Source organism: Tenrec ecaudatus, chromosome 2 (assembly GCF_050624435.1).
Source record: "Tenrec ecaudatus isolate mTenEca1 chromosome 2, mTenEca1.hap1, whole genome shotgun sequence".
NCBI lineage: Eukaryota > Metazoa > Chordata > Mammalia > Afrosoricida > Tenrecidae > Tenrec > Tenrec ecaudatus.
In genome coordinates this window covers 48517081-48535699 of record NC_134531.1, presented here as the reverse complement: position 1 = coordinate 48535699, position 18619 = coordinate 48517081, and the positions used below count along the sequence as shown (strand labels likewise).

The 18619-nt window shown below is 44.2% G+C and overlaps 1 protein-coding gene and 1 non-coding gene across 3 annotated transcripts in view; one reads left to right on the top strand and one right to left on the bottom strand.

The window, feature by feature from the left end:
* ITGA2 (integrin subunit alpha 2) overlaps positions 1-18376 on the bottom strand; it is a 148801-nt gene extending 130425 nt beyond the window's left edge. Inside the window, exon 1 of one of the 2 annotated variants that reach the window (XM_075541024.1) lies at positions 18226-18376. In XM_075541024.1, coding sequence (XP_075397139.1) covers positions 18226-18349 — 124 coding nt within the window. In that variant the 5' untranslated portion in view covers positions 18350-18376. Of the gene's footprint in view, positions 1-17547; positions 17803-18225 lie in introns of those variants that run through there. The other variant, XM_075541025.1, reaches the window with a different exon arrangement.
* On the top strand, positions 3400-3469 carry LOC142442102 (small nucleolar RNA Z17). Its single transcript, XR_012783350.1, has one exon. It is a non-coding gene; the product is annotated as a small nucleolar RNA Z17 (small nucleolar RNA).
* Positions 18377-18619: the final 243 nt, after the last annotated feature.

The window sequence follows — 18619 nt, the reverse complement described above, 5'->3', positions numbered from 1 at the left end:
GGCTAACCAGGTGTAACAGATCTATGTTCATGCCCATTCCAAAGAAAGGTGAGCCAACAGAATGCAGAAATCATTCAACATTACTATTTCATGCAAGTAATTTTACTGAAAGTCATTTATAAGTGGTTGTAGCCAGGGACTGCCAGAAATTCAAGCCAACTTCAGAAGAGGATGTAGAGCAAGGGATATTATTGCTATTATTAGATGGATCTTAAGTGAATACAAGGAATAACAGAAGACTATTTACCTGGGTTTTATTGACTATGCAAATGTATTTGTGTAATTCATAACAAACTATGGGTAACATTGCCAAGAATGAGAAGTCCAGAAGACTTATGTTTGTTCGTGCAGAATCTGTACACAGACAAAGAAGATTGACAGGACCAAATAAGGAATGGGTTAAACTAAGGAACGGTGTCCAGGGTTGTATCCTTTTGCCATATTTATGTAATCTCTAGGCTGGATAAAAAAATCCAAGAAGCTGAACTTTTTGAACAAGAACTTGGCTAACGGATTGAAGGAAGATTTCTTAACCACTTACACTATAGAGATGACACCATATTGCTTTCTGAAAGGACGTGAAGGGCTTACTGATGAAGAACAAAGATTACAGCCCTCAGTGCAGATTACATCACAGATTACATCTGAACATAAACACACACACACACACACACACACACAAAATCATAAACATCCACCAATCTGGGATAGCATGACAAAATTTTCAAAGATTTCTTTTGACTTGGATCCACAATCAAAGCCCTTGGAAGCAGCAGTCAGAAAATTAAATGAGTTATTGCTTTGGAAAAATCTACTGTGAAACAAAAGATTTCTTTAAAGTTTGTTTGTTTTTGTGTTTTAAGGCAAAGATGTCACTTGGAAGTCTAAGATGGGCCTGGACCAATCCATGCTACTTTTGATCCTTTCATAGGAATGTGAATCCTAGAGAATGATTCTGAATGTAAAGCACTGATGTTTTCAAATTAGACTGTTGGTAAGGAATATTAAATTCCATGGATGACAACAATTATAGCAACCTGAAATTAAGAGCAAAAGTTATTAAAGAAGAAAAGAGACAAATGCCATATAGCTAATCAACAGAGCCAAACATTCACTCTTTGGAAGTTTATAAACTCCCAATGAAATAGTCGAGGTGTCGAAGGGATCAGTTATCAGGATCAAAGAACAAAAAATCCTATCATTGTGTGCTCACCTCCATGATAATGGGTTCCTAAGCAAATGTGGTGAAGAAAGCTGATGGTGCCCGGCTATCAAAAGAGATAGCGTCTGGGATCTTAAAGGCTTGAAAGTACACAAGCAGCCATCTAGCTCAGAAGCAACAAAGCACACATGGAAGAAGCACACAGCCTGTGCGATCACAAAGTGTCGAAGGGATCAGGTATCAGGCATCATCAGAACAAAAAATTTTACCATAGAGAGGGAGTGCAGAGTGGAGACCCAAAGCCCATTTGTAGGCCACTGGACATCCCCTTACAGAAGGGTCTTGGGGAGGAGATGAACCAGTCAGGGTGCGATGTAGCAATGACGAAACATACAACTTTACTCTAGTTCCTAATTGCTTCCTCCCCTCACCCTCCCCCACTATCATGATCCAAATTCTACCTTACAAGTCTGGCTAGACCAGAGGATGTACACTGATACAGGTAGGAATGGGAAACACAGGGAATCCAGGGCGGATGATCCCTTCAGGACCAGTGGTATGAGTGGTGATACTGGGAGGGTAGAGGGAGGGTGGGTTGGAAAGGGGGAACCGATTACAAGAATCTGCATGTGACCTCCTCCCTGGGGGATGGACAACAGAAAAGTGGGTGAAGGGAGACGTCAGAAAGGGCAAGATATGATAAAATAATAATTTATAAATTATCAAGGGTTCATGAGGTAGGGGGGAGCGGGGAGGGAGGAAAAATGAGGACCTGATGCCAGGGGTTTAAGTGGAGAGCAAATGTTTTGATAATGATGAGGGCAATGAATGTACAAATGTGCTTTTACACGATTGATGTAAGTATGTATGGACTCTGATAAGAGTTGTATGAGCCCCTAAGTTAAAAAAAAAAAAAAAAAGGTCAGGAGACGAGATGGCAAACAATGCTTTCTGTTCCCATAAAAACGTCGAGCCTCTAATGGTCAGTTCTTCTCTGACGTGCAGCATGGCTATAGGTAGATTGACTCGATGATAGGGCTTTGGAAATAAATGAAGCAAGATGTCAGGTTCATGGATTAGTATATTCAAAATGACATTCTTCTTTAAATTAAGTAATGGACTAAATGCTATTATTTTTTAAGTGACATATCTTAACAAGTTTGCTCTAAAATTTATATTGAAATAGAGAAATCCAAAAATGACCTAAAAATTCCTCAAGTATAAAACAAAGTCAGAAGAAATTGCTTTACTATAAAAATGGAGGCTTCCTACTCCCATAAAGATTTACAGTCTCAGAAATCCACAGGGTGAGTTATACTCTGTCCTATATTGTTGATATGAGTAAGAATTAACTTGAATGGCGGTGAGTTTGGTTTTGAATTAAATGTATTAATGTCTGATTATTTGGGAGAGAAATAAATACTGTACAAATAAATTAGAAAACCAAACCTGCTGACATTTCAAATTTCAACTCATAGCAATCCTATAGGATGGAGTAGAATTGCTACATAGGGTTTTGAATATTGTACATTTTGGAAGAGTAGAGAGCCTCATCTTTTTTATGAGGTTAATCTGGTGGGTTTGAACTTCCAACCTTTGGTCAGGAGCCGAAATCTTACCTCAATGCACTCTGGGCTATTTGTGATGATTAAAGAATTTCTTAATGACTATGATATATACATATATATATAATAACTTAATCACCTTTCAATTTTAAATTTAAAGCTTTTTGCTTTTCACGAAGATGGCGCCGAAGGCAAAGAAGTAAGCTCCTGCCCCTCCCAAAACGTAAGCCAAAGCAAAGGCTTTAAAAGCCAAGAAGGCCGTGCTGAAAGGCATCCACAGCCACAAAAAAAAGAAGATCCGCACATCACCCACCTTCCAGCAGCCGAAGACCTTGAGACTAAGAAGGCAGCCCAAATACCCTCGGAAGAGCGCCCCCAGGAGAAATAAGCTGGACCATTATGCCATCATCAAGTTCCCCTTGACTACAGAGTCTGCCATGAAGAAGATCGAAGATAACCACACTTGTGTTCATTGTGGATGTCAAAGCCAACAAACACCAGATCAAACAGGCTGTGAAGAAGCTCTATGACATTGACGTAGCCAAGGTCAACACCTTGATCAGGCCTGACGGGGAGAAGAAGGCATATGTTCACCTGGCTCCTGACTATGACGCTTTCGATGTTGCCAACAAAGTAAGCTTCCTCTTAAACAGATTCAGTGTCCACCTCCTGGGTGCAGATGATGCCTGTTGGTGACCAAAGCCTGACATGTGGCGCTGAGTCCTGACTGACTGATGGCACCTCTCCGTCCAAGTTCTCAACTGTCACCTTAAGATTCCAGCTTCATAGTGCAGCTCTTTGTAACAAAGTTCCCTTTTGTTTTTCAGATTGGAATCATCTAAAGTGAGCCCAGCTGGCTAATGCTAAATATAAACTTTTTCAATATAAAAAAAAATTTAAAGCTTTTTGCATCCGGCTATTTATTGTATAAAACTGTTATGGTTTTAAAAGGAAGAAAAATAAACATTATAATAAATATGTATTTCATGCACCAGTATTCAATATACAGTTTAGAAAGGCTATCAAATCCAAGTAGGTTTGGGTCCATAATCTAAGTCTTGTCCAGTTTGATATTTGGTTAAAAGAGATGAAGGCGACTGGTAAACTCTGGGATATAGTTGTCTGAACTGGCAGAAGGCAATTTGTGTTCAGTCTGCATTTCTACATTGTATCAATGGAAATGAGACCAAGGCTGTACAAAGACAAACAAAAGTCACCTTCAAATGGTCCAGGAAGATTGACACTGCCAGGGTTCAATGCATCCGTTGACACAATACCTTTGGTCATGCTTTTCAGAGCACAAAGAAGTAATCCCCTGCCCTGACAATACGATGCTTATCACTATTTCCTTTCCATTGCTCTGTTTAAACATTAACCTAATTTTTATAGAGAGCCTTTCAGTCATCAAGAGTTCTTCAAAACTTCTGTAGTAAAAACTGTCTGTACTCACTTTAGATTAATAAAAGAGAAAATTGGGCCGTTCCTCTTCTAGAACATCATAAAATAACACAAGCATCATTCCTGAATAAGTTGCACTATTTGGACATGAGTATTTGGACAACAAAGGAGACATCTTCGTCAAAAGAAGTGAAAGATCTCTGAAATGTATTGAGAAATAGGAAACATTAGTAAAAGATGCAGTTCAGGTATCTATTGGTCAGTAAACGTAGTGCCCACGTACAACATTCAGAAGGCAGAGTAGATAGGACAATTGGATATAAACACTTTGAACTAATTATGACTTTATAAAATATGACTAGAGGGCAAATTCTGTGTAAATTAAAATGAATGGAATTTTAAAAAACACCACTGAGTACACAACATTAAATGCTTTAATACTTTACTAATAAAATTGTTCAAATTCAACATTGTCTTTCTCTGACATATAGGAATGAGCACTCTGCGATTAATATTTTGGTATGTATATTATAGTAGATAGAAATTTTAATGTTGAAAACATAACTGGGAAAATAGAAATCTATAGTTTTTAATTAGTAAAAATCTAAGGAAATCTGAGTAAGGCACTGAAATTAATTCTACTATGAAAAGCGGAATGTTGTTATCCTAAAATATCAGTAAGCTCATTAATTACAACGACTTTGAGGTTGTACATTCCAAAACAAAACAGGAACATTTAAGATGGTGTCCTTGCTAATTAAAGTAAGGACCATGGGGACATGCTGCTTTCTTTCCCTTATTGCATCTTCCATCAACATCACCCCTTTCTCTCATCAATTAGCACACTCCACATTTCATAAGGCTGGACAATGATCAAAGATATGGGAAAAGAATTATGCACTTGGATCATGATATTGACAAAGAAAATGGAAAGTACCCTGAACGTCCTCCACAACAATGCACTAATCTACCTTAGAAGATGTATGAGCAAGTAGTCCCTTGGAATTAAGGATGACAAAACGTCACCTCATGTCATTTGGAAGTGATACCAGGAGAGGCTCAAACTGACAAAAACAAACAAACAAAAACCCACTGCCATCAAGTCACTGCTGATGCTATGCAGGGTTGTCAAGACTGTGTATCTTGATGGAAGCAGACAGCTTCATCGTTCTCCTGCACAAGGGCTAGTAGGTTGGAACCACCAACCTCCAACTCTTACACTGTTGAAAAGTGTGTTCTACAGTAAGTACAATAGGTAATAGTGGTAAAAAAAATACCATACTATAATTTTATGCAAGTCTCTCTCGTCTTTAAACAAAAATGTTGGACACTGGCATGCCACTCTGCTACCAACTCTCCGTCCCACCTTTGACTGCCAAACTTTCCAACACCGTCCGCTTAGCTTCACTTTCCATTTCCTCCTCAGCTCCATTTCTACTCTTTTCACTTCAAGGCAACTGCTCTGAACTGATTTGTAAGATTTGCTGTGTTTGGGAAGAAGTGGGCCAACAACTTCCTTGGAAACCCACTCAGCAGTGTCTCCCCACTGCTCCCTTCCATGGGGTCCCTTCGTCACATGTTCCTCTAAGGATCACGTTGGGGTCCAAACCTACAGAGCTGCTAGGAATTGGAATTGACTAGATGACATTGAATTTTGAGTCTCTTTACTCTAGTCATTTTAGCAACACCCATGTCTTCAATTACTTTCTGTATGCTGCCTCCTAAACCTCTAGCTCCATCTATATTATACCCCTGATCCTAAGACCACTAACTGGGGATCTGCATTTGAATTGTGGTGCTGGTGAGGAATATTGAAAGTACCATGGACTGTCAGGAGAACAAACAAATCCGCTTGTTCTGTCTGGAAAGAAGCGCACCGAGAATGCTACTTAAAGTTAAGGCTGCCAAGACTTTGTCTCACGTACTTTGGACATGCTTTAAGACTAGATGGACCCCCACCTGGTAAAAGACATCATGTTTGGTAAAGTGGAGGAGTCGTGAAAAAGAGCAAGACCTTCAATTAGACGAATTCACAGTGAGTGCACAATGAGCTAAAACATCAGAACAATTGTGAGGAGGGCAGGGGGCCCGGCAGTGTTTCCTTCTATTCTTCGCAGGGTGGCTGTGAGTCAGAAGTGACTCAGCACTAAAAAAAAATGTCTTACACTCAACTTGTCCAGAACTAAACTGATCATCTTTCTCCTCCCACTTGCCCACATCCAGCATGCTGTTTCTTTAAATAGCACCACGATGAGTTGTCTGTCAGAAACCTCACTGTCTGTCCGGTCTTCTTCCTGTCCCACTGCCATCACAGTAAGGCCATCATGAACGACTGCCCATTCCTCTCCCACATTATCTTTCAAATCTGTCCTCTTATCTGCTGTACTGCTATCACTCTGAGTTTTTATCACAATCGTTGCTTAATGAGCATACTAACACTGGCATGAAAATGGACACGAAAAACAGTTCTTTCCTAAAGATTCTATTTTTCCTTCACTTGATGTGCCTACGGAGCAAATCTATTATTCTTTCACTTGGCCTTCCTTTAATCCACCCCTCCTTCTTCCACCAATTCGGACGCACCTAAGGAGCAAATCTCCTCCTTGTTAAGGTCCTCCCGAACCTTCCACAGTCCTCGGGATAAAGTGCACGCTTCTTCCCAAGCTGGACAAGTTGCCTGGCAGTCTGGTCCTTCTAACCTTTCAGCCTTCTTTTCCATCTCTGCACACCTTCAGCAGGATGGTCTGGGCATGGTGAGCTTTTGCTTTCATCATGTGAGTTTTATTTTCAAATTAAAGCACCTGGCCCAGGAACTAGAAGACTTGAGTTCTTGGTCATGTTGCTCTCTACCGTAGCGTATTGCCACTCTCGGTCATTTTAAAAGGAGCAAAGTGGACTCTCTGAGGTCCCCCAAAGTGTATACTATTTGTCCTAAGTCTTTCACTGTTCCCATACTTAGGAGGCTTGACAGTGCAAAGTGTCACGATGATATGTCTTTGTTCACTAAACCCAATGCTTGCTTCAATACAGCTCATCGAGTAATTGATAGCCCAAGTAGTTATGCACTTGCCTGCAAACTAAAAGGTTGGCAGTTCGAGTCTATCCAAAGGAATCTCAAAAGAAATGCCTACTTCTGAAAGAACAACAATTAATATCCCATGGAACACAGTTGGATTCTGACGCACAAGATATTGTGATGGGACAGAATCAACTCAATGGCCAATGGCAGTGACTTGCATGGCATTTATTATGTTACAGAAGCTTACGTCACATACTTAAGTACCCAAACACAACTGTGTCTTAAAGCACAAAGGTACGTAGAAGCTTAATAGTTTTAAATGTCAATCTAGGAGCTCAAAATCAGCACCAAGGATAATTTTCTTGCTGTGTTTCTTTGGGCCATCCCCAATCTACTAACTTTATCCTCAGGTTACAAAAAAACATGGTTTAAAGATACTATAGCTGTTCCAAGCTTCACATCTAAACTTGGTCATGTTTCTTAGGATTAAAAATTTCTTTCCCAGAGCTCTCTCAGAATATCATCCCAAATCCCACTAGCTCAAAGTACATGATACTCTGTGTAGACATCTCACACTGTTGAGAGGCAGGGGACCATTGTAAGTGGCCCAAAGCCTCCCATCTTCTCCTTAACATCCTAGCTGTGCAGAAGACAGTAGTAGCAAGAGAATGAATTTTTGTCAAAAATCAAGATAGCATGGATGTAAATTGGTTAGGTACCCACAAGGGTTTAGACAATTTACATCCACTGTGTTTGGACTTCTTTCTAAGAAGCCAATGAACTATGGGACATGATTTGCTCTGATTGAATAATGAGTCTAGCACATCCCCTTATACAAAGTAAAAGCGGTATAAAGGTGTGGTAGTGGGTGGTTTTACGTCTATTAGACAGTCCTGGCTAGAGGTCAAGTCCAACTTGTCAATCAAGTGGTAACTTGATGACACTTCCTTGGGATGTGGCTTTTTGGTAAAAAAAAAAAAGAGAGAGAGCGAGCGAGAGAGAGAAAGGGTCTAAATGCATAACTTCCTGGCGCAAGGTCCAGGCACTCTGGCAGGGGTCAGACCCACTCCAGGGACGCATATGGCAACCAACTAAAAAAGTAAGGGAAAAGGGCAAAAAAAGAGGACGTGGATAGTAGGGGAACAGGGCACTAACCCACACATGGGAGGGTATTGCTTATGTATCACCAGAAAGGGAGAGAGGGACCAGACCTCACCCTGGGGTGCCAAGCCTTGAGGGCAACACACCAGCATGAAGAAGTGACCTAACAGAAAGGTCTATGGGCCTGGCTCCAATCCCAGCTGCATCAACACCCTCCGCAGAAGCATGCGCTAGAGGACAGCGCTGAGAATACAGCCTGGAGAGAGTGGTGGGTCTGCCCAGACCAATCAGGAACAAATTAAGAGGGAAAGAGGAAGGCAGGGAGGGAAGGAGGGAGAGAGAGAGAGAGAGAGAGAGAGAGAGAGAGAGAGAGAGAGAGAGAGAGAGAGAGAGAGAGAGAGAGAGAGAAAGAGAGAGAGAAAATCGCAACTTGGCTCACCAAGCCTCAAGGATGACATTCCTGCTCAGAGCAGTCAAGGCACAGAGAGGCTCCACCATGAGACGTGATGCCCCTCACTGACCCACAGTGAGATGGAGGACAGCACTGGAGGCGCAGTGCGGGAAGCGTGCCACGTCAGAGCCTCCACACACCAGAGAAAAACGTCAACAGAGCAGCTAGGGGAGCACAGCAACAAAATTCACGAAGAATCCCTAAAATAGACTTCGGAATTGGTGGGCAGAGCTTGGTCCCTCACCAGACCCAAATGGAAGACAGTCATAAGGGTCAGCAGACAGACTAGGAGCTATTTATAGGCTTCCCTGCCCCCTCCCTCATGTACATCCACATAAGAGAGGCAGCACAAACAATCTTGAGGAGAAAACAACTAGGCCAATGACTCTGTGAGGACATGGGAGAGGAGGAGGGAGGAGAATGAAGAGAGGAGTCAACAAACCCAGGGACAAGGGAACAACAAGAAATCTAAACTCAACTGCTAGGAGGGCGTAGAAAGCCTGGTGGGGGTTGATCAAGTGTAATGATGTAGCCGAGAGGAATTACTGAGAGCCAAATGAAGGTCAAACATGATAGTCGGACAGGATGAAAGTAAAAGGAAATAGAGGAAAGAACTAGGAGACAGAAGACAATTATAAAGGTACAAATATAGGTATGTACATATGTAAATATATTCTATAATGATACAGATATAGGTCTGTGTACATATAGTTATATGTTAAATATTAAGGTAGCAGACAGACATTGAGTTTCTACTCAAGTCCTCCCTCAACAACACTTTGTTCTAATAACCCGGCATTTTGTCATGTTCTTCTTAACATGATCACTGAAGACAAAGTGGGTGCATTAGCAAATGTGGTGAATAAAGCTGATGGTGCCCAGCTATTACAAGATATAGTGTCTTGGGTCTTAAAGGCTTGAAATTAAACAAGCAGCCATCTAGCAGGGAGGCAACAAAGGCCACATGGAAGAAGCACACCAGCCTGTGCTATAACGAAGTGTTCACGGGATCAGGTATCAGGCATCAGAAGACTCAAAACAAACAATTACAGGGATGTGAATGAGGTTCGGAATGGAAACCCAAAGCCCATCTGTACACAATTGGACATCTCTCACAGAAGGGTCATAAGGAAGGAACGATTCAAACATGGTGCAGTGTGGCACCAATGAAACACAACATTACTCTAGTTCTTTAATGCTTCTTGCCCCCCACTGTCATGACCCCGGTTCTATTTTACAATCTGGCTAGACCAGAGCATTTACACTGCTGCAGATAAGAGCTCTCAACACACGGAATCCAGGAGAAATCAATCCTTCAGGAACCATAATGGAAGTAGCGATACCATGGGGGTAGGCGGAAGGTAAGGGGAGAAGGGGGAGAAAGGGGAAACTAATCACAATGATTGACATAAAGCCCACCCACCCCTGCTCCCCAGGAAACAAACAACAGAAACATGGGTGAAGGGAGACAGCACACGGTGTAAGATATGAAAATAATAATAATTTATCAAGAGTTCACAAGGGTGGGAGGGGAGGGGAGGGAGGGGAAAAGAGGAGCTGATATCAAGCCCTCAACTAGAAAGGAAATGTTTTGACAATGATGATGGCAATATATGTACAAAGGCACTTGATATAATTAATGTATGTATTGTCTTAAGAGCTGTAAGAATCCCCAATAAAATTCTTTATAAAAAACAATAAATCTATAGTCATCCACAAAAGAGAGGGAGGGATTTGGGGGACTTCTCTCTTACCGAGTCACCTTTCTTTCTGCTGGGACTCGGTGTCTGCCTCCAGGAGTGGCCCCATGTGGGTCCCCCCAAGCCTGGCAGCTCTCAGCCCTCTGTCATGTTCCCATGGACTTTGGAGCCATGTGACTCTCTCTACTCACTGGCATGTGATCTTCCTGTATCAGTCACCGCCTTTCTGCATCATCTGCCCTGAAGCCGCAGGAGTGTGAAGAGGGCCTGGTTCACACTTGGCCTATGGGCTTGAGGTGGGATTGACCTGGGTCTCCTTCTTGATTTATAGTTGCTGCTTGATATAAAGTTCTTTTTTGTACAAAGATGAGTATCACTGGTTTATGTCTCTATACAAGCCAGCCTAACACAAAAGGCATGACAAATACTAGCTGCGGAGTTAACTGCAGCTCAGCCGAGCACTGCTATCTCGGGAGCGTTGGAAGGGATATGGTACGGGACCGCGTTCACATGTCGAATTCATTGTCTCAAGATTTGCGGGACCGAATTCCTCTCCTGAGAGGCATTCTTTGGCATTACAATGTTCTTCTAGATAAATCATTTGGTCACTATACAACAAATAAAATGAAAACCTCTAGAAATTGGATTTGCTGATTAAAGTAACAACTTTCCAAGACTCCTCCTCTGTCAGGCTGGGCTAAAGCTTTCAATTGCATTGCAAGCTCCGCAGGGTGGTGTTCCAAACTTTGTGGCTTTAGCACTGGTATTCAAGTGATGCCAGAAGGATCTCTGGGCCCCAAATATTTTCCCCATTCCTTCAGAAAAAAAGGTGTCTTTTTAACACACCGACTGATAGAATGTGTCTTAATTCTTCCGAATGTCGTAAATGCCATCATTCCAAGCTCATCTCTTTAATTTGATCAACTTTCCTCCCCCACCCCCAACCCAACCACCACCGCCTGTACTTGAGTGGTTAGTCTATTAAGCACTAAGGCAGGAGGCCAGGAGCAGTCATTGTCCAATTTAGACTGCATTCATTTAAAATGACGTATTCACTGACTCTTGGTGTTGAAATCTACCTGTCTTCGTGGTCATATCACAACAAGGTAGTACTGGCAACACCAGAGCTTTAATGTCTTAGGAAAGGCGGGAAGTGATCATTTTAAGCAATTAATTGCAAGCCTGGCTATACTCGAAATTGAGCAATTACTTTTAATTACTGAATTTTGAACCCAACCTGATGAATTTATGTCAATGTCTTGTGAATCCATTTTAAGAGAGCAAAGCTTAGGTGAGGTTAAACAGGTCCAACCAAAAAGCCTTGTGGGGGAAGGTGAGGCGGACAGGGGCAGGGGGCAGGCTTTGTCAAGAGTGTGGACGGAAATCCTTGAGGGCTGAGGAGGAGTGGTTTATGCAGGGCTCCAGAAATGAGAGGTTACCTCAAACTTCCCTTTTTGCTTCAAAAGGAAACGTTTCCTACTTTGTAATTATTCTAGGTGTTGTATTGTCTTTTCTAACTAAATAATGGACAGTGATTTCGTTGAAATGGGATGGATTTTTCTTCCTAAATGTGCGGGCTGGTCTCGGATGAACACCTGAACGTGCGTGTCTGGTGTGGGGTTAACTGGCGTCCTCACCCTGCTCTTCTGGTCTGCTGCTTTCTCCTTCTCCCCTTCATTGCTTCCTTTCTTGGTGTCCCTCTCCTTCCCTTCACCCCAACGTGCACACACTGCTTCTAGGGTTCACTCACTGGCATAGCTGGCATCTTGGTCAATGTATAAAATGGAACTGATGAGGGAAAACTTACGACCCTTTTTGGCAAGATGATTGGAAGGTCATGATTCTAAATCTCATTCTTACTTTTAGGAACTCCCCAAAATAGAAAGGAAACACCAAATGGAAAACAAACATCAAATTGTTGAACACTGAATCTGATCTGATTCGGTGTAGTTAGAAGATAGACTAGTGTTTACATGGTTTGGGGTGTGGCGTTCGCACATGCGCTTTTATGTGTGTGTGGATGTGTGTGCAAACATGGGAGTGACAGAGAAAGACCTGAATAGGCAGGCTGTAGCCAGATGGCAAAGGAGTTTGTGTGCCATGCCAAGAAATCTGGACTTTACCCGACATGAGATAGGGGCTAGCAAATGCTTGAAAGAAAGGCATAAAGTGAATACAGAGGAGTGTTTTAGAACCATAATGTTAGTGATAATGGGAAGAATGTACTGGAAAGGTAAGCAACTAACAAATGGTGGGGTGAACAGTTTAAAACCTACAATGTGCAAGTATAAAAAGGTAAGGGCCTGAGCAGGAGAGCTGCAGAAGCTGCCTGGGTTGGGGAACAGAATGGACAGAATTTGGAGTTTGGCACTGAGTTTGAAAGCAAGAGGAATGTTGTGTTTGCATCCATTATGAAGACACCTTTAGAACACAGGTGCTAAATTCAGTGTGCAAAATGTTGACTTGGAGGTGCTTAAAAGATATCTAGGTGGAGATATTTGGTAGCAGATGGAAAATACGGATCAGGGACACCAGAAAGCAGCATAATTAGAGATACAGGTTTGATAAAGACCTGGAACAAGACAGAAGAATGAAAAGGGGAACTCAGCCTAGGTTTCTGAAGAGGCCAGCCAGGAATAGAACTAGATGGGCCCAGGAAGGACACGAAGAAAAGCCAGGAAAGTAGGAGGACAACTGAGAAAGAACCAGCAGCAAGAGAGTATTTCAGAAGAAAAAAGAGTTACCAAATTAAATATCTGAATTTAAAGGACGGTCTCTTTACTACAAGAGAGTTAGCATATTCACATGAGGGGAACGAACATTAGAGAGAGAGCTTGTCTATATTCCTGGGATTGCAGGGCAGTGAAGTATGTGCTCTTCTAGCTGTGGTTATTGTTACTTTCACCAAATTACCTTTATCTGATAGTTCTGGGTACCAGAGTGTAGAAGACATTGCTAGGATTCCATTGTGAGTGACTGTTACAGGCATTAATTGTTATTGCCATCCTCCAGGGTCTGAAACGAGTCATTTCAGAAGCAGGAAGGGAGGATCTCGTTACCAGCAAGGGAGGAGAGCAGGGAACAGAGTGTTTTGGGATTCTGAGGAGCCTTTACATGGACTCTCCTTGACCCAGGAGACAGCTTTGACATCTGAGGACCAGCAGCAGAAGAATCAAGAGTTGGAGCCTGAGGCACAACATTGAACTTCCCAGCTCACAAAACAAGTCAAGCTGATTGCCTTCAGGCAGCAAGATGACTTGGGGAGTAGGGGTGCTTCCAAGAACTTAATTGGGGGAGCGACACTTGCTGACCTAAAGAAATGGACTTGAGTGCCTTCAGGCTGGGGTTAATGGTGGAGTAGCATGCCCTCCGAGTACTGACTGACTGCCCTAGAAGGTACATTGTAACACTGCCCAAGTACAGCATAAGCCAAGGGGCCCTGTGGCAGACAGACCAAAGGCCAGAGAGAGCTCTGCCTCCAAGCACAACTGAGAAGAGATTATCCAGTATGAATAAAGATCTAGCCTCTTAACTTTATTTTTAATCATTTCATTGGGGGCTTGTACAGCTCTTATCACAATCCATATATGCATCCATTGTGTCAAGTATATGCCTATTAACTTTCTTAATAAATTTCATAATCACGAATATTGTCTTGAAAGTTCTGCGTGGCCATTCCAATAAATATTCAAATCTAGATGAAAAGCAGAAAGAGCTGTGGGAGGGACAGCCAGCTGGTGATAGAATTGTTAAGAAGTTTGGCGGGTGAGGTGTGTCTGACCTCAGCCTCATAGAAACCAGCACGGGGTGATGCTGATTTGGCGGTTGATTTTCAGTTGCCCTGTGTAGTAGTAGTTGCAGGCTCTGGGTTGCAATCTGCAAGGTCAGCAGTTCGAAACCACTAGTCATTCCTCAGAAGCAAGATAAGGCTTTCTACGCCTGTGAACAGCTACAGTCTTGCAAAGTCCCAGGGGCATTTCTACCTATCCTATAAGGTCGTCACGAGTTACAGGAATTAATTGTTGAGTCTGAATCTCCTCAATGGCGGTGAGTTTGGTGGAGAGTTCTGCATAGCAGGAAGGGGTCACACACCACACTCCCACGTCATTTCTTTTGACAAGAGTAGATGACTTGATGGCCAGAGTACCAAAGTTGGAGAGGAGAACACTGAGATCCAGAATCTCACAGAAGGATGATCCTTGCCCTAGCAAAATACTGGAGACTGTGAGAGATTTCATGTGTTTACCTGTGCTGTGTGAACCTATTTTTTAGTTTATAGCTCATATAGGGCTCTTAGAGTCTCTCTTTTCTATCTTTAACCAATCAAGTTACCATTCTAGTGATGATAAGCATTTTGATAAGGAATGCTCAACAAAAGATGAAAAATACAGACCTAAATTATGTCCAATGTATTTTTGTAAACACCTGTGAGAAGACTTATGGAAAACAGATGTGAATCTAAGAGTTAAAGTCAAATTTGAGGATTGTATGTGGTTTTACAGACATGCTGGAGAAGATGCAAGATGTATAAACACACACACACACATATATATATGCCTTTACATTTTAATTTTGGGTGTGAGTTTCGGTTGTAGAATTTTACACATATTATAGCTTATGCTTGTGTGTATAGGGATGATGAGTGCTCAAAAACTTTAAACCATAAAAAATTCATACGCCACCAACTTAAACTACGAATGCCGCCCTTGGAGGAGCACAGCATCAAAACACGATGCCACTGCCGGAAGACCTTGATGAAGATGATAAATGACACAACGTCCCTGTGGTCACCTTAAAGCTAAGAGAAAGCCTATTCCATCTGGAAGAGGAGCAGAAAAGAAATCCACCGTTTGTCCAGATATAATTTCAAATCACTTCTTGCTTGCTTGCCTCGGGCTGCCAATCTTAACTAGCTGCATGTTCAAGTTCTACCTGGCTGCAGGCCTTGAAGCAACACACTCCACCCAAGCATTCCCCACTGCTCTTTAAGGAGCATGCCTCAACACCACAAAGATAGGAAAATGATGTTATGCTTCCCTGGCTTCCTCTAATACCAGGTAATTACAGAGAGAAGAAGAGCATGCCTTTATATTTCAATTTGCTCTTGGGAAGGCTGTGTTCTTCCAGAGATTTAGAGTTTCAATGTTAAGTCTAACTTTATCAAAAACTCCTGAGCAGGTATTAATAATAATAATAATAATAATAATAATAATAATAAATAAAAACTCACTGCCATGGAGTCAGTTGTCACTCATAGTTGACCCCCTAGGGGTTTCTGAGATTGTGACTGCTTACCAGAGTAGAAAACCCAGGCTTTCTCCCATGGAGCTGATAGTGGTTTCGAAATGCCTACCATGAGGAGCACAGCCCAATTCGTAAACACTACACGACCAGGGCTCCCAGGCTGGTGTTCATAGCTCCCTAAAACACTGCTATTTGTACAGCTAATTGTTCAGCAGAAGACGGGAGTGGGTCCCATCAAAGAGAGTCTCTCTATGCTCTCCCAGAGCCCTCTCAACACACTGTCCTTAGATGCAAGAGAATAATAAAGAAATCAGCATCTGGGCCTGGTCAATGTCAAGTGTAGCCTTCAGGTATGAGTAATCTGGGTGTGTGAGTCTTCAGATCAAGACCCAGGGGACCCTGACAACTTGTCATGGGTTATTTTCCCTGGTTGCCTCCTTTTCATCCCTTCCCAGTCCTTCCATTGGGTCGGTTCTTCCATCCCTTCACGCCCGTGTACAACTCAACAGAGAAGTCTGGCGAAGGAAACCCACAATTGTGCATGAGTACAGAGAGACAGAGCGAGGAGAGAATAAGGCAGGTGCTAAACTGAGGAACAGCACAACCAAATAGCAATACAAATATTGCTCAGGACAGTCCGAAGGATACATGCAGGTATCTTTTTGCATAGAAACTCCCAATTGTATACATTTGGAATGTGGTCCGGGCAGAGAAGATCTACCACCCAGCAGAGCTGGTTGGCCAAAAACCAAATGAGCGGATCCTATTCGCTACGGGAAGTGTGTGCGAGTGTTAGACAGAGATAATTCCTCCCATGTTTCTGACCTAGAGAGAATGCCAAAGGACCTAGGCTGTCTGTTTCAACCACACTAAAGACAGTGCCTGGTGAACGTCAGACGCAGAGGTGGGCTGATTAAGTAATATTTTTATGCTTGGTAACAACACATAAAAACAGACACCACCACCCCACCCCTAATTTTCTTCAAAGATCTTTGTTCAAACGACAGGATGCAAATAGGATGCTGTCCTCCTGCCCAATAAACGGAAACCCTGCCACTGAAGCTCACTCTGGGTTCCCAAGCAATGGAGAAAGGGCTGCGGACACAGCACCTCCACACTCCCAGCCTCAGTTTCCCACTTGGGGCAAAGGAACCCAGGCTTACAGGTGGGAGGGCGGGGGGCGCGTCCCTGTTACTTCAATTGGGGCTTTCACGCCAGCTAACGCCCCTTCTCCCTCCCCTGCGGAGTCTGGGACCAGAAAGTGGAAAAGTCCTATCCTGTCCCAAGTTTATATTCCTTACAACAATAAGAGGAAGGCAGGCGGGAAGGAAGAATTCCCCTCTGCCCAGGGACCTAGGGGAACTTTTCCTCTTTCTTTAACCTTTCTTTTTCCGTCTCTATGTCCCCTAAGGCTGACCCAACAGCGCTGCGACTTGAAGAGAACTAGGGGGTGAAGAGGGGGTGGTGGTGGAGAACTATTGATCCCCTTGGAACCGACTTTGGTAGCTAAGCGGCGTGGAGCTCCGAATCTCCCAGGAGAAGCCGCTCCACTCGGCAGGGGGCTGGGGTGCAGGGGTGGGCCAGGTCTGGGCCCCCTGGCGCAGCACCGGTCCGCTCTCGGTAAAGGTGGGCTGCAGGACGCGCGGTCTCCAAGACACCCCCGCCCCCACACGTCCTCCAGGTGTGAGCGCGCGCGGGGGCAGAACCAAAGGGCCCGGTGAGCAGACTTTGGACCCTCAGGGTGCGGGGATGGAAGGGGATCTCTCCGTGAGCTCCGGATGGCTGGGCGCCGGAATCCGACGCGGTGGGAGCGGAGCCCACCCTGCGCGCTCCCCCTCCGCCGTCCCGTCCGTCCTCTGGGGACCCTGGGCAGCTGCTGCGGAGCCTCCCTCTCCCCGCCCGCTTACCTGTCCCGAGCAGGAGCAGCAGCCCGAGCCGCCCGCGCCGCGGCGCGTCCTCCGCACTGGCCGGCCGCATGCCGCACGCAGGGCCCGGGGGATGCAGCCGCTCTGCTTGCAGCGGGCGCCTCGCGGGACGGAGCGCAAAGCCCGAGAGTCTGCGGCAGCCGGGCAAGGGCTGGAGTCCCAGCCGCCGGGAGAGGAGAGCGGAGAAAAGTTGCCGGGCGGCTCGCGGGTATCCAAGACCCGCCCCGGCCCGGCCTCCCGCCTAAACTGACACCAGATCTACCGGCCCCGCCCCGCCCCGCGGGTCCCCCTTCCCGAGGACCTCGCCCCACCACACCCCCGGCAGCCGCACCTTCACTGCCAGACAGGAAGCCGCTGGGAATGGTGCTCGCGCCTCCCGGCAGGCTTTTCTGGGCACATCGGAGAGTCGCCCGGCGCTGTCCTGCCCCCGACAGCCTGAGGTTTCCCGCGGGAGACCCTCAGGGTCCAGGGGAGTGCAGGCCACCCAGCGCCCCAGAGCCGCTCTGGCCCCTGAGCTGCAAGCGCCCGAGGCAGTTCTGTGTTTCCACAGTGGGTGGAGAAGAGACGGACCAAAATAAGTGCAGAATGAGCAGGTTAGAAACGAAACCGTCAGGACAGAAGAATGGCACACAAGTTATGATTATCCAAAGTGGTACTTACCTGAGGACGTGTGTGTATGATAAATCCTCCACCGCAAAATACACAAGGAGCTGATTTGATTATTGAGCCATTTCCCACCCATGATCTCAGTCACAGTTCTGCAAAGAGAATCTTCCATAACCATGTCTGACGATTTTACAGACGAACCTAAGAAATCTCCAAATCTGCTGATTCTTCTAAAAGTTCACCCACAAACCCCCAGGAAGTTGGTGAGCCTGAATTCCTTCGGTGACCAGGTTCGTGAAATGCATAGACGTTCTGAGGAGGAGTTGTTCGCTCAGTTATTACTATTGTGGACTCAAACTTTATTAGCGTTGCTAATATCCTGTTAGCAGAATACGATGTCTGCCCAGTTTTTCAGAAAAGACGAATCTGAAATTAACTTAATTGATCA